The sequence below is a fragment of the Peromyscus maniculatus genome, chromosome 19, assembly GCF_049852395.1.
Source record: "Peromyscus maniculatus bairdii isolate BWxNUB_F1_BW_parent chromosome 19, HU_Pman_BW_mat_3.1, whole genome shotgun sequence".
In the NCBI taxonomy this organism is placed as follows: Eukaryota; Metazoa; Chordata; class Mammalia; order Rodentia; family Cricetidae; genus Peromyscus; species Peromyscus maniculatus.
The window spans coordinates 66452635-66465867 of NC_134870.1; the positions used below are offsets into that span (position 1 = coordinate 66452635).

The 13233-nt window shown below is 43.8% G+C and overlaps 1 protein-coding gene across 6 annotated transcripts in view; it reads left to right on the plus strand.

Annotated features, from left to right (window-relative positions):
* The window catches only part of Dym (dymeclin), a 283454-nt gene that overhangs the window by 45900 nt on the left and 224321 nt on the right, over positions 1-13233 (plus strand). For all 6 annotated transcript variants that reach the window (XM_076555514.1, XM_076555516.1, XM_015992663.3 and 3 more), the window contains exon 6: positions 772-844. In XM_076555514.1, the coding sequence (XP_076411629.1) occupies positions 772-844 (73 nt within the window). The remainder of the gene's footprint in view (positions 1-771; positions 845-13233) is intronic.

Sequence of the window (13233 nt, forward strand, 5' to 3'; positions counted from 1 at the left end):
TCTTATTTGTCAGGAGGTGGTTAGCTTCTTGTCGGGATTCATTCTGTCAGTGTGGATCACCAGAGGTTCAGAAAAGGTGCCTCGAGGTCCATCAGGGTCAAAGGCAAGGTCATATGAATATGGTGAGGGGAGGGTACAGGTCTAAATATCTTTGCTTCAAGTCAGTCAGCTAAAGCATCTTTGTAAAAAAGTTATTTTGCATATTTGACTTAAATATAAAAATTCATCAAAGGAAACTGCAAAGTGTAAAAAATTTGAAAATTACTGGCCTGTAGGGGCCTTAAGAATATTCAAGCAGCTAGGGGTGGCAGTACATCCTTGTAATCTCAGAATTTTGGGGGAGGCTGAGGCAAAGGCCTGACCAGTTGAGGCCTACATAATAAGACCCCAACCTTAAAGAAAACCAAAATAGGGCCAGTGGGACAGTTGAGCAGGAAAAACTGCTTGGCATCACCATGCACGCCTGATGAGCCCGAAACTCACCTAAAGGCAGAAAGGCAAAACCAATGCCAGAGTGGTCCTCTTACATCCACACAAGTGCTGTGGCATGCACACACACAATAATACGAAGGGAAAAACCCCTTATATGTGGTGTTGTTAAGGTTGTATTAGGTGCTGACTTGCTCATGATCTGGAATTTATTTAGAGGTCAAGATAGTGTTTGGATATATGTAATAATATTTTTCTTACTTATTAGAAATGCAAACTTTCCATCTAAGTAATTGCATCTGTGGTCTACCTCGTCAAATGAAGTTTTGTGTGTCTTCCTAGGTTCTAACTCTGAAGATCTTCTGGAAGAATTGCTCTGCAGCTTGGTGCAGTTAATCACTGACACTCCACTCTTGTAAGTTCTGCCTAAGCCAGGCGTCATCTTCATGGTGGACTGAAAATGACAATTGATTGTGCTGAAGAGGGTGTGTGTGTGTGTGTGTGTGTGTGTGTGTGTGTGTGTGTGTGTGTGTGATGTGCGTGCGATGTGCAGAGGCCACTAGTCAATGTTGGGTGTCTTCCTCAATCACTCTCCCCTCATCTTCTTTTCTTTTTTCTTTCTTGAGACAGGGTCTCACCTTGTAACTCTGGTTAGCCTAAAACTTTCTGTGTGGACCAGGCTGGCTTCAAACTCACAGAGATCTGCTTGCCTCTGCCTCCCGCGTGCTGGGATTAGAGGTGGGCGCCACTCTGCCCGGCTCCCCTTGTTTTCTGAAACAGAGTCTTTTAAGGAACCTGAACGTCTTTGTCATGGCTATACTGGCTGGCCAGCAAGCCCCCGGGATCTGTGCTAGCACTGGGGTTGAAGGCTTGTGCCACCACACTGGGATTTGATGTGGGTGCTGAGGATCCTAATCCAGGATCTGCTAACTTTTCCCAAGCCTCGCGTTGAAGAGCTTGTGCCTTCTTGTATTTTGTTTAAGGATTATACACCCAGCCGGGCGGTGGTGGCGCACGCCTTTAATCCCAGCACTCGGGAGGTAGAGCCAGGTGGATCTCTGTGAGTTCAAGGCCAGCCTGGACTACCAAGTGAGTCCCAGGAAAGGCGCAAAGCTACACAGAGAAACCCTGTCTCGAAAAAAAAAAAAAAAAACAAAACAAAACAAAACAAAAAAAAGGATTATACACCCATGTAATTCTTTTATCTCTGTTCCCTGGCAATATGTAGACTGTGTCCACCTGTCTTGCTTACTTTTCTGTTGCTGTGATAAAACACCATCAGCAAGGCAATGTATTAGAAGAAAAGCATTTCATTTTGGGGCCATGGTTCCAGAGGTTAGTAGTGCTCATAACCATCCAGGCAGGGAGTGTGGGAGCAGCCAGGCATGGTGCTGGAGCAGGAGCTGGGAGCTCACATGTTAAGACAACAACTACAAGGTAGAGAGAGAACTAACTGGGAATGGTGTGGGCTTTTCAAAGCTCGAAGCTCCCTCCCAGCAACACATCTCTTCCAACAAGGCTATACCTCCCGACCCTTCCCAAACAGTTCCAGCAACTGGGGACAAAGCATTCTGATATATTTGAGGTTAGGGAGGGGTGCTTTCTCATTCAAACCACCACCATCAAACACGAATTTCATGTTAAAGGAGGATGAATAAGTCCTTCAGTACTGTTAACACTTGGCTGGTCCAGAATTCCATTAACTCGGTAAGAAGAGATCTCCAGGGTCGCTGGAAGCAGTCTGAGAGAAGCGAGTAGAATCCAGTCTGTGTGGTGGGGAAAGTGAACTGACTGCAGAGCATTCTCTTTCCCCCTGGCTTCTCGGTTTTGTTTTGTGACTGTTTAGACAGGGTAGATTTCTTTCCAGTGTTCCCTGAAGCTAGGTGAGTTCCTTGAGATGTAGTTGGGAAGGTCCTCCAGTGAGACTCCCGAGTAAAGTTCTTCACAGGGAACTTACTCAATGAAGAAGTGTCTGGTTTTCCTTTCGACAGCTTTTTCCTGTATCCTGGGCTGCAGACAAGGTCTTTGAGTTGCGTGCCCGTCCCGGCACCATGGGCCAATTGTCTCATAGGAAGTTTGCTTTGATGTCACTGAGCTGCTGAACCGAAGTCAACAACTGCCGTTCCCCTTCCCCCACCCTGGACTTCTCATGATGAAAATAGACTGGGTTTCAATCAGTGCAGCTCAGTGCTGTTCCTATGTGTATAAAAAGTACTTGTTTACCACCCCTATCAACACTGATGCCCCCCCAGAATCCTTCGTTAGGCATCTCTTTCCTCATTGTCTTCCTTCACATGCTGACTGCCTATTTATGTACTGTGGCCCCTTGGAAGGCCATGAACCTTTGTAATATCTATGACATTCTTCCACCCCTGAAGAAGCAATTTTATTACTTTTGAGGATTTACAAAATTGGTTGATGTTTGAGACAAAATCTTTTTTGTTTTTTGAGATAGTGTTTCTCTGTGTAGCCCTGGCTGTCATGGAACTTGCTTTGTAGACCAGGCTGGCCTCAAACTCAGAGAGATCCACCTGCCTCTGCCTCCCAAGTGCTGGGATTAAAGGTGTGTGCCCCACTCGCCCACCCCCAAACCCCCACCCCATGGCTGAGACAAAATCTCCCCGCTCCCCAAGCTGAGAACCGAACCCAGGGCCTTGCGCTTGCTAGCCAAACGCTCTACCACTGAGCTAAATCCTCAACCCCGAGACAAAATCTTTTATGTTTGCCTTGCTGGTGTCAAATCTCAGTCCTCTAACTTCATCTGTGTTGAGTAGCTGGGATGAGAATGTATAATTGATTATTATTACTATTTTTTTTAGATTTATTTTTTATGTATACAGTGTTCTGCCTGCATTTTTGCCTACACACCAGAAGAGGGCACCAGATTTCATTACAGATGGTTGTGAGTCACCATGTGGTTGCTAGGAATTGAACTCAGGACCTCCGGAAGAGCAGCCAGTGCTCTTAACCTCTGAGCCATTGCTCCAGCCCCTGATTATTTTTTAAAATACACGTGTCCACTTATTTATTGTGTGTGTGTGTATTTACATGCTCATGCATCCATGTGTGTGGGCATGTATGTACCATAGCGCATGTGTGGAAGTCAGAGGATAACCATGGGAGTAAGTTCTCTCCGTTTACCATGAGGTCCTGGGGATTGAACTCAGGTCATCAGGCTAGTGGTAAGCCCCTTCACCTGATTCATCTCTGGTCCCAGAGAACATATTTTAAAGGAATTACATTTATTGATTAGACAGGGTCTCGTGTATCCCAGGCTGCCCTTGAACTCACTGTGTAGCTGAAGATGACCTTGAACTTTATTAAAAAAAAATTTTTTATTTTATATGTATGAGTGTGTTGCCTGCATGTATGTCTGTGTACCATGTGTGTGTGTTGCCTGAGGAGACTGGAAGAGGATGTTGGATTCCCTGGAACTAGAGTTCTAGGAGGTTGTGAGCCGCTAAGGTGGGTGCTAGGTATTGAACCTGAATCCTCTGGAAGAACAGCCAGTGCTCTTAACTGCTGAGCTGTCTCTGCGGCCCTGACCTGGAACATTTCCCCTTGCTTCTGCCTCTGCGTGCCGAGACCACACGTCTGTGTTACCACACCCAGCTGTGTGGTCCTGGAGACGGACGCAGGCGTGCTAAGTGTGCACTCTCCCAGCTGGCCTGTACCTCCAGCCGGTGAAGGAATTCGTTTTTAGATAAAGAACTTCCTCCGGCTTGTCTGAAACACAGAGGGATGTGGTCAGAAACGGGTCCTTTGCCTCTGGCTGGGAAAGAAAAGACAAGTATTTGGGAGCAGATAGGCTCCTGGGGATAGTGTACGTGAATCCATAGTTTGATTAGAGATGGAGAAGTGAGATGCGCCACGCCTCGTCATGCTCTGGTGTTCACTTGTGCAGCCTAGAAGGCGAGCTGAGACAAGTAGACTTCCTGCCAGGGAAGGACACGGGGGATGCTTCCCACCAGAATGTCTCGTGATACACAGCACTGCTCACACGTCTGCCGGTCCTCTCTCTCCTTTTTGTTTTGAATAGACCTTTGATGTTGCTTAGGGTGGCAGTGTAAGCCCAGCTTACAGTTCCCAGATGTGTCGGTAACTCTGTACCCTGCAGTGACACGTGAGCAGGCCTTGTCACCTCACAGAGCATGTGCATTTCAAGTCCTTTGTTTTGTGCACTGCCCTGAACTATGGATAAGAGTGTCACTTGCAAAGACTAGTGTCCTAGGAACAGGGGCTATTAGGAATATTGCTATGAGTCCTCGGTGTCTCGTCTGTAATTCTTCTTACACGACAAAACAAATTCCTGTCCTGGTTAAGCTGCTGTGGTTAGGCTTCTGTTATGTATATTACCATGAAGGTAGGGAACCCATATAGTGTCTGCTCCTTCCTAATCATGTTAAGCTAGATGTTTTTATGTTTCTGATCTAATTTTTAAAATTATATTTTAACGAGGTCTGGTGACATATGCCTATAACCCTAGCACTTGGGAGGCTAAGGCAAGAAGATGATGAATTTATGGTCAGCCCGAGCTACATAATGAGTTCCAGACCAACCTAGGCTACGTAGTGAGACTCAGTCTGAAACAACCAAAAAATTTGGCTTTTAATAGCATTTGTTTTCATTGCCAAGTACCAACAGTCGAATGTACACAGTCCTTGGGCCTTTATTGATCAGGTTATGTCGAAGTTACGGAGATGGAAGTAGTCGGTATGTTTAGATAACAAATAGGCTGTGACTACAGTGACTGCAACAGCTGTGGAGGGGAGCAAGCAGACAGTGTTGCAGTCTATCAAACATTCAGTGTTTTAATGTGTTTATACTTTTTAAATGAACTGAAAATGCACAGGCAGCCAGATGTCTTGTGTTATGTATACTCAGCTCTAACCAGCTGCTGAAACAATTTCTTATGATTTAATGTCCTTGGAACTCCATCTTACAGGAAAGTTTGTCTTGGTTACAGTTGCCATGTGGAAGCAACTACTCTGTGTTTCTTCTACCCCAACCGAGCTGCAGAGTCTGAGACCAGCTTGCAACTTAAGGTGGATACTGAGATGAAAACGGGAAGAGCCCTCAACCCCCGAGCATCATCAGTTTAGCTGTAATGCTCTACAGTTGCTTACCTGTGTTGGATTAGCAGGAGAACCATTAGAAATCTAATTTTAGTAGCCATGTAGAGTAATTCAAACTAGCTTACATCTTTTCTTATGAGACTCTATTAAATCGCTCTACTATTAAAATTGAAAGCAAAGCCTGGAAAATTGGAGCTGGAAGAGCTGTGTCGTTTGAAAGACAGGCGTGTTAGAGGACTAGCCTGAGTTGTGTTTCCGAGTCCGGATCAAGATACAACAAAGTGTAGGCTTTTCCTCTCAGCCCCACTTTGGGATTTAAGGAAGTTTGAAACTGACCGTCTAGACTGTAAAATCCAGTACACCAACAGGATTTCTGCAGTGTGATATTTGCCCAGATATATTGTCTTTAGATATATTGAATTATGAAAATCTGAGTATTGCAGATGTTTTCTGCTGACAGTGAAAATAATGGATAGGTTTCTTTGTTTTTGAGGCAGGGACTTACTGTGTAGCCCTGGCTAGCCTGAAACTGTTGTATAGACCAGGCTAGCCTAGAATTCAAAGAGGTCCTCTTGCTTTTGCCTTTCAGTTGATGGGATTAAAGGCATGAGGTACTGGGCCTGGCTTGTAAGTGGTTCCCTCATGAAGTCTCTAGTTGTCAATAAGAATGAAGGCATTGAGACGCCCATGGTTGGGGTGAAGGAGGTAACTCTGGGGATAATGGCTTGAGCCCTGCATGTTGATTCACAAACACTTGTAAAGCCAGCTTTGGTGGAGAGCAGGGACTGGCTTAAGCAAATCAGCCTTTAAATCTTAAGTGCTATACATTTTTTTTTTTAAATTTTTCTTTATTTTTTAAAATGTGTAGCCCAGGCTGGCCTCGAATTCGTGATCCTCCTGCCTCTGCCTCCTTCAGCAAATCCTACCGGCGTGCGCCACCACAACCAGCTTAAGTGCTACACATTAAAACCTAGCATGGCTTTCTGGATGAATTAAGGATTTAAGACATTAAAAGCATAATAATCATAATCATAAGCAAACTTGAGATTTTATATATATATATCAGATGGTGCATAGACATATATGCAGACAAACCACTTATACACACAAAAATAAATGAATAAGAAAAGAGATTTATTCCTTTAATATGTGTGTTGGGTATGTGTGCCTGTGTCCAGGCACCATGGAGTGTAGAAGAAAGTGTTGGGTTGGATTCGGTGGAGCTGGCGTTAGAGGTGGTTGGGAGCTGCTCAACATGGGTCCTGGGGACCGGACTCAGCCCTTCTGCACAAGCAGCACTTAGCTGCTGATCCATCTCTGTAGCCCACAGGAGGGTTTTGTTGTTGTTGTTAGAAAATTTATGATGGCAAGTTGGGTTAGGGAATCCCAGTTAAAAATTTTAGTATGTAAAATTTAAGACCTGTTATTGAAAAAAAAAATCTGACCAAAGTATAGTATTGGTTTTGCAAGATAGATGTTTAACTCCCCCCCCCCCAAATGCTTTAAATGATTATTGTTAAGAGGTATGGGATATATTTTGTAGCAGAAAAAAAAATCACTATTTCTGGACCCAGGAATAAGTTTTAAATCCGTTCTCTTGCTGGCTGCTGTCAGTGTGACCCCAGGCCTCAGTAGAGCTGAGAGTGTAGCTAGTGATCCTGTGCATACTGAGCATGCTCCTGGGGTCCATCTTCACAACTCTTGATTTCACAAATAAGATAGCAGCTAATAGAGGTGATCTGCCACTTGGAAAAGACCTCCAAATGCATGTAGTTCACTTTGCAAATGGTTCAGCCCAGGGTCGAGTTGCCTGGGTCTAGAGAGTAGCTCTCCAAGCTGTTCATTGCAGGGATTCTCGGGGAGCCGATTGTTCATTATCCAGTAGTTTCTTCTTACCTGTGGCTTTGCTCTCTCTGTTCTTAATTAGTGCAGTCAGTCGAGCCCATCCATCAATGTTGTGGTTCTTTTTCATAGTACATATTCTGTTAGGTTTATACCCAAGCATTTCTTTTTTTATGTGTACTAATGGAAACGCACACCAGGATTTCTTAATTCACTGAGCTTTTTATTTATGTCTGCCCAGATGACTGTCTCTTTCCTTCTGCCTCCTTGTAGTTCCCCTGCTGTACCTTTTTGCTGTTTAAATTATTATTCTTAAATTGCTCTTACACAATTAGAGAGCAGTGGGGCTGGGGAGATGGCTCAGAGGTTAAGAGCACTGGCTGCTCTTCCAGAGGTCCTGAGTTCAATTCCCAGCAACCACATGGTGGTTTACAACCATTTACAATGAGATCTGGTGCCCTTTTGTAGCATGCAGGCAGAACACTGTGTACATAGTAAATAAATAAGTCTTTTTTTTAAAAAAATGAGAGAGTAGTGATTCCCAGAGGCTAGGAGGGAGGGGGCAGGGAAGAGTGAAGAAGCTAAGGAGTGAAAACATACAGTGGTCTGTCCTAGTATTCTTTAGCATAGTGAGGAAGAGGCAATTTTAATGTTTCTAGGAAGTAATAAATGTCTGAGGTGATACAGTAATCATTTGATCATTACACATTTTCTACATGTCAAAAATATCACCACATCCCATGAATCTGTACGAACTTTATGAGCCCATTAAAAATCCAAAAGAGACTATCCAGGAAATGACTCTCTTCAGTTCCTCAAGTCAGAAGGAGAAGTAATTCTGGCCAAGAGGTGTCCCTTTGTATTTGGTTGTGAGTAGTGAGGTTGAGATCTCTTTACCTCATCTCCGTTTCCAACAAGACTGTGTTTCACTGTGTGGCTCAGCCTGGCCTGGAATTTGTGATCTTCCTTTCTCAGCTTCCTAATAGATAGGTTTTTAGAAGATGCCTCCAAGGCCAGCTAGATCTGCTTTAGTGTGAGTGTTGAACTTTGTTTTAAGATGATTGGTGGCTGTATTTTAAACATTCAGTGGAGTTACATCTATATAGTAGTAGTTCTTTGAAAAACTGTAAAAATTGTAGAATAAATGCTTGTGTTTCTGAGGCTTGTCCCCTAAATTTTTGTGGGGTATAGAGATAACGTCTAAGGTGGTTGATGAAGGTAATGAATGGCAGTTCTGAAACCAGGTTAGATCTAACTCCTGATGAGACTGTTATATAGGGTCTGGAGACTTAGTTCACGGCAGAGTACACACTTAAGAGAGATGACCCTGGGTTTAATCCCTGGCACAAAGTATTACCACCATGCCAGCATCTGAATTATATAATACCATTTTTTATTCTCTCCTTTTGAAATATCCTTGTTGGCTCAAATAGCTATTTCTACATTTTCATCTTAATCATTTGAACTTGTCAGTTGTTTTTATTAAACTTATGTTCCATTTACCGTACCATCAGGTTTCTTACCAACAGTAAGTCCAAGGAGCATGTTTTTCCTTCTGTGTTCATTAACTTTGCCCTGAGCCAACACTAACACCATTTCATGATGGCTTTTGTCTATGTCCAAGTGCCCCACTCTGCCCAGCAGAGCAGTACAAGGTCATGGCTCCTGTCTTCTCTTTCTCACATGAAATTAGTAACTTGCTCCAGCAGTAGTTTGTTCTCGGACGTTTCCAGACCAGATGGTGGAAAGTTCTTGGGAAAATATGGCAGCCCAAGTAGTGCTTCCTTCGGCTCTCTAAAGTTGACTTTGCTTTGGCAATTGTGTGATGAAAATCTTCTGAAGATTATACAAGGACTCAAAACAAGAAAGAGCTGTTGGCATAAAGCATTTTTCAATTTTGAAAAATCATTCCACTCAGCATGGTAGAATTTTGGTTTCTTTCAAGTATTGGCCTCTTGGACTCATTTCCCTGGTGATTTGTCCTTTAAAATAGCTCAATTAATATTTTAAATTTTGTTACCATAGAAATTTAGCATTACCTCAAGTTCCTTTTTTTTTCTTTTTGGCATTATCTAAAGTTAAAGTAGGAAATGACATCAGAGCAGTTTAATCTATGGAGTTAGTTAACCACATTTGTATCAGGATTGTTATTACTTTTTTAAAAAACAAGCTTTGAACTCACTGTGTAGCTCATTGCTTAGTTTGAGTTCACAATTATCCTCCCTTTTCTCTCCTAGTGTGGATTTGTAGGTGTGTGTCACCATGCCAAACTTGTATTAGGATATCTACATACATATGTACACACACATACAGAGAGAGAGAGAGGGAGGGAGGGAGGGAGGGAGGGAGGGAGAGAGAGAGAGAGAGAGAGAGAGAGAGAGAGAGAGAGAGAGAGAGAGAGAGAGAGAGAAAGAATATCTGATTCTTAAATGTGAATGGAAAGGCAAAGATCCTAGACCATTAAAAAAATAAGAGAGATTCCCTGTAGTTGGACTTTCTTTGTACTGCCAGCTCCCAAACAACCCGGACATTTATAGTAATTATGAAAGCTGGGCCTTAGCTTAGGCTTGTTCCCAACTAGCTTTTAAAACTTAAATTAACCCATTTATAGTGATCTACATTCCGCCACATGGCTCTTTACCGCTGCTTAGGACCATGTATCCCACTTCCTCTGTGTCTGGCTGGTGAATTCTGCCTGTTTTCTTCCCAGAGTTCCTATCTCTTCCCGGAAGTCCTGCCTATCAGCTCCTGCCTATCTATTGGCCATTCAGCTCTTTATTAAACCAATGACAAGGTGCCTTGGCAGAGAAACATCTTTATAGTATACAAAAAGATTATCCCACAACAATTCTCTCTGCATTGCTAGGAAGACTCCTGGCTGCCTCGGGTAGGTTTTCTAGCATTCTGAAGATAGTAGAAAGTGGCAAATACACAAATGCAATATTTTATCTGTCCCCAAACTGGCAACTGCTAATTGTTTGAACTGACAGCACATTTTGTTGTGGTGTAGTGTGTTTTTTCACCTTTAGCACAAGCTGTGGTCTCAATACCGAGCAGCCGGTATAAGCAGCCCATTAACATCACACTTTTTGCTTTCATTATCTCTGTTTTGACACAGTTGAAGGTACCTGTAGTTGGCCCTCTTACTAACAGCCCTTGCTGTCTTGTGCACACCAGCATCATGTTTTATCTTCTAACTATCCAGTAAAGTGAGTGGGAAAGAAAAGAAGAAATCTTACACTAACTCGTTTTCATTGTGTCCAGTTAGGATGCTGCTTTCAAGACACTGTGGCAGCAGCCTAGCTAAAGTGATTCCCAGGAAAGAGCCAACATGTGATCAGCTGGCTTTTGAGTGGTTGCAAAGTCAGACATCTGGGGCCAGCGGCAAGTTCTTGTCCATTAATGGACTTGGAGGCTCCTCAAAGCTTTGGGAGAAGCAGGGGAACATGTGACTAGGAAGCAGTAATTGACATCGTTGCATTTTGGCTGTATGTATTCTTAAATCCTGTTTCTTTAATGGCTGTTCTAAAGATTTTTCTGTTTGCTCCAGAGATTTTTTTTCCCCCACTAGCTGGGCAAAACTTAGATTTGGACTAATTATTTTGATGCAGAGTTAAAACAAAAACAAAAAAAAAGCAAACAAACAAACAAACAAAAAACTAGTCCAGTGGCTCTCAACCTGTGGGTTGTGACCCCTTTGGGGGTGGACGACCCTTTCACAGGGGTGCATATTAGATATTTACATTATAATTCATAACAGTGGCTAAATTACAGTTATGAAATAGCAACAAAAATAATTTTATGGTTTAGGGCACCACAGCATGAGGAACTAATTGTATTAAAGGCTTTCAGCATCAGGAAGGTTGAGAATCTCTGCTTTAGTCCTTTTTAGTACTATTTATGGTAAAAAATGGATTAAATGAGGGCATAGGCTGCCTTGCCTCAGCCTTGCTTCATGGAATAAATTATTTTTGCTGTTGCTGTTAGTTCTGTTACTGTGTCCCCAGGAGTCTAGTGAATTTTTATACAGAATGCTGGATTATGAAATAGTATTTGGAAGCTGAGAGTTTGAGATATTTTTTGTTCACCAGTGAAATTTTGTTTTGGTAACACAAAATCGTAATAATTTGTCTCTCTAACTGTGAGCATACTAGAGATGACCATTCAACAAACCCATGATCACTTCTTGTCAGCTCTTTTTGTGTACTGGGGATAAAATACTAACAGGACATAAAGTTCTAGCTGTAGGCTAGGACTGAGGAGAAGAGTGGATACATAATGATGCTAGGATATAAAAGCCAGCGCAGAAGGAGTAATGTGGTTGTGGTGCATTGGCCCAGAGTACACGGGTGTGTTTCTTATATATCAGCCATTTAAATGCAAACCTCATTGGAATCGGAGGTGGAGCCCTGTTGCCTCCCGTCTGATGGAGAGCAGTCTCAGCAGGAAAGGGCAGATGTGAGGCCCTGAGCTGGGCACGTGCTTAGGTATCCAAGTGGGCCTCTCAAGCTGGCTTCAGTGAAGGGGCAAGAACAGAGGCGATGCTGCAGGAAGGAAGTTAGGGCGCTCTGTTACAAGTCTTGGGGTGCTGGAGGGTCAGTTAGGGACTCTCTCCTAAATACGGTGAGTAGCCACTGGTAGTCTTTGTTTAAGTACTTTTCCTCTGGGAGTGGTGGCAGTTTTTTAATTCCATCATAGTGAGGTGGGGAGAGGAGGGCGGAGGCAGGATTATGAGCTGGAGGCTCTCTTGGGTTCCATAGAGAATTCAACAGCTATAGATTTTGCTGTGTTCAATCATTCTTTTCTCTTTTGCTCTGTACCAGCACATGCTAGGTCTTTTTTTTTTGTTGTTGTTGTTGTTTTTTGTTTTAAAAGAGTGTGTTGCCGTATAGCCCTGGATGGCCTGGAACTTTCTATGAAGATCAAGCTGGCATCACATTTGGAGTGGTACTCTTGTCTCCCCCTTATGAGAGCTGAGCTACCTAAGGGTTTTTCTGACCTACCCAGATGGGGTAGTGGGCAGGCAAGCTAAGATACTCCAGCAGCCTTGGTTCCTGTCCCTCTGTGTGACAGCAGCAGGTGGCAATTTCAGGCCGATGGAAGCAGTGGCAGGTGGCGCCCTCTAGTGTCACAGCCCCATGCCAGTCTTGTGTAGAGGGACCCTTAGCCTTACAAATGTCCTGGGCTGGCAGTGGTATCAGAACCTTGGTTCCTGGCAGACACCAGTATTAAAGCTTCCCTGAAATCTGAGGACCTTTGCTCTGATACCTGTCAGCTTTCTGGAATTCCTTTGGCAAGTAGGGACTTCAGGTTCTATTCACGTCTCTGCTGTCTCCTCCCCCCACCCCACTTCCCTTCGTGCCCTGGCTGCATTGGAATTGTTCAGTGCACCTTTAGCTGACGATTTGACTTCTGTTGGGGCACCATTCAGTGGAGAACTGGAGCCCATTAAGGGTGGTTCAGGGACTGGGTGAGACCTATGCAGGGACAGCTCAGGTGCAGGGACCCCCCCCCCCCCCACACACACACTTCAGGGATGTCAGTGGGGGTCTGCAGGTAGATCAGGCCTGGGGTCACCCTGTGTCTTCAGCCTTAGAGCAGCTGCTGCAAGGTCTCTAGAGCTTCTTCAGACAGGTTTGAGCAACTTAAATAATGATTACTGTGAGTAGAATCCTATCTGGTCACCTGTGCCTTCACAAGTGAGTTGTTTGTGTTCAACTTGTTTTTCATCCAATTCCAGGAATGAGAAATAGCCTGGCATGGTGGTACACACCTTTAATCCCAGCCCTGGGAGGCAGAGGCAGGCGGATCTCTGAGTTCAAGGCCAGCCTGGTCCACAGAGTGAATTTCAGGACAGCCAGGGATACGCAGAGAAACCTTGTCTCAA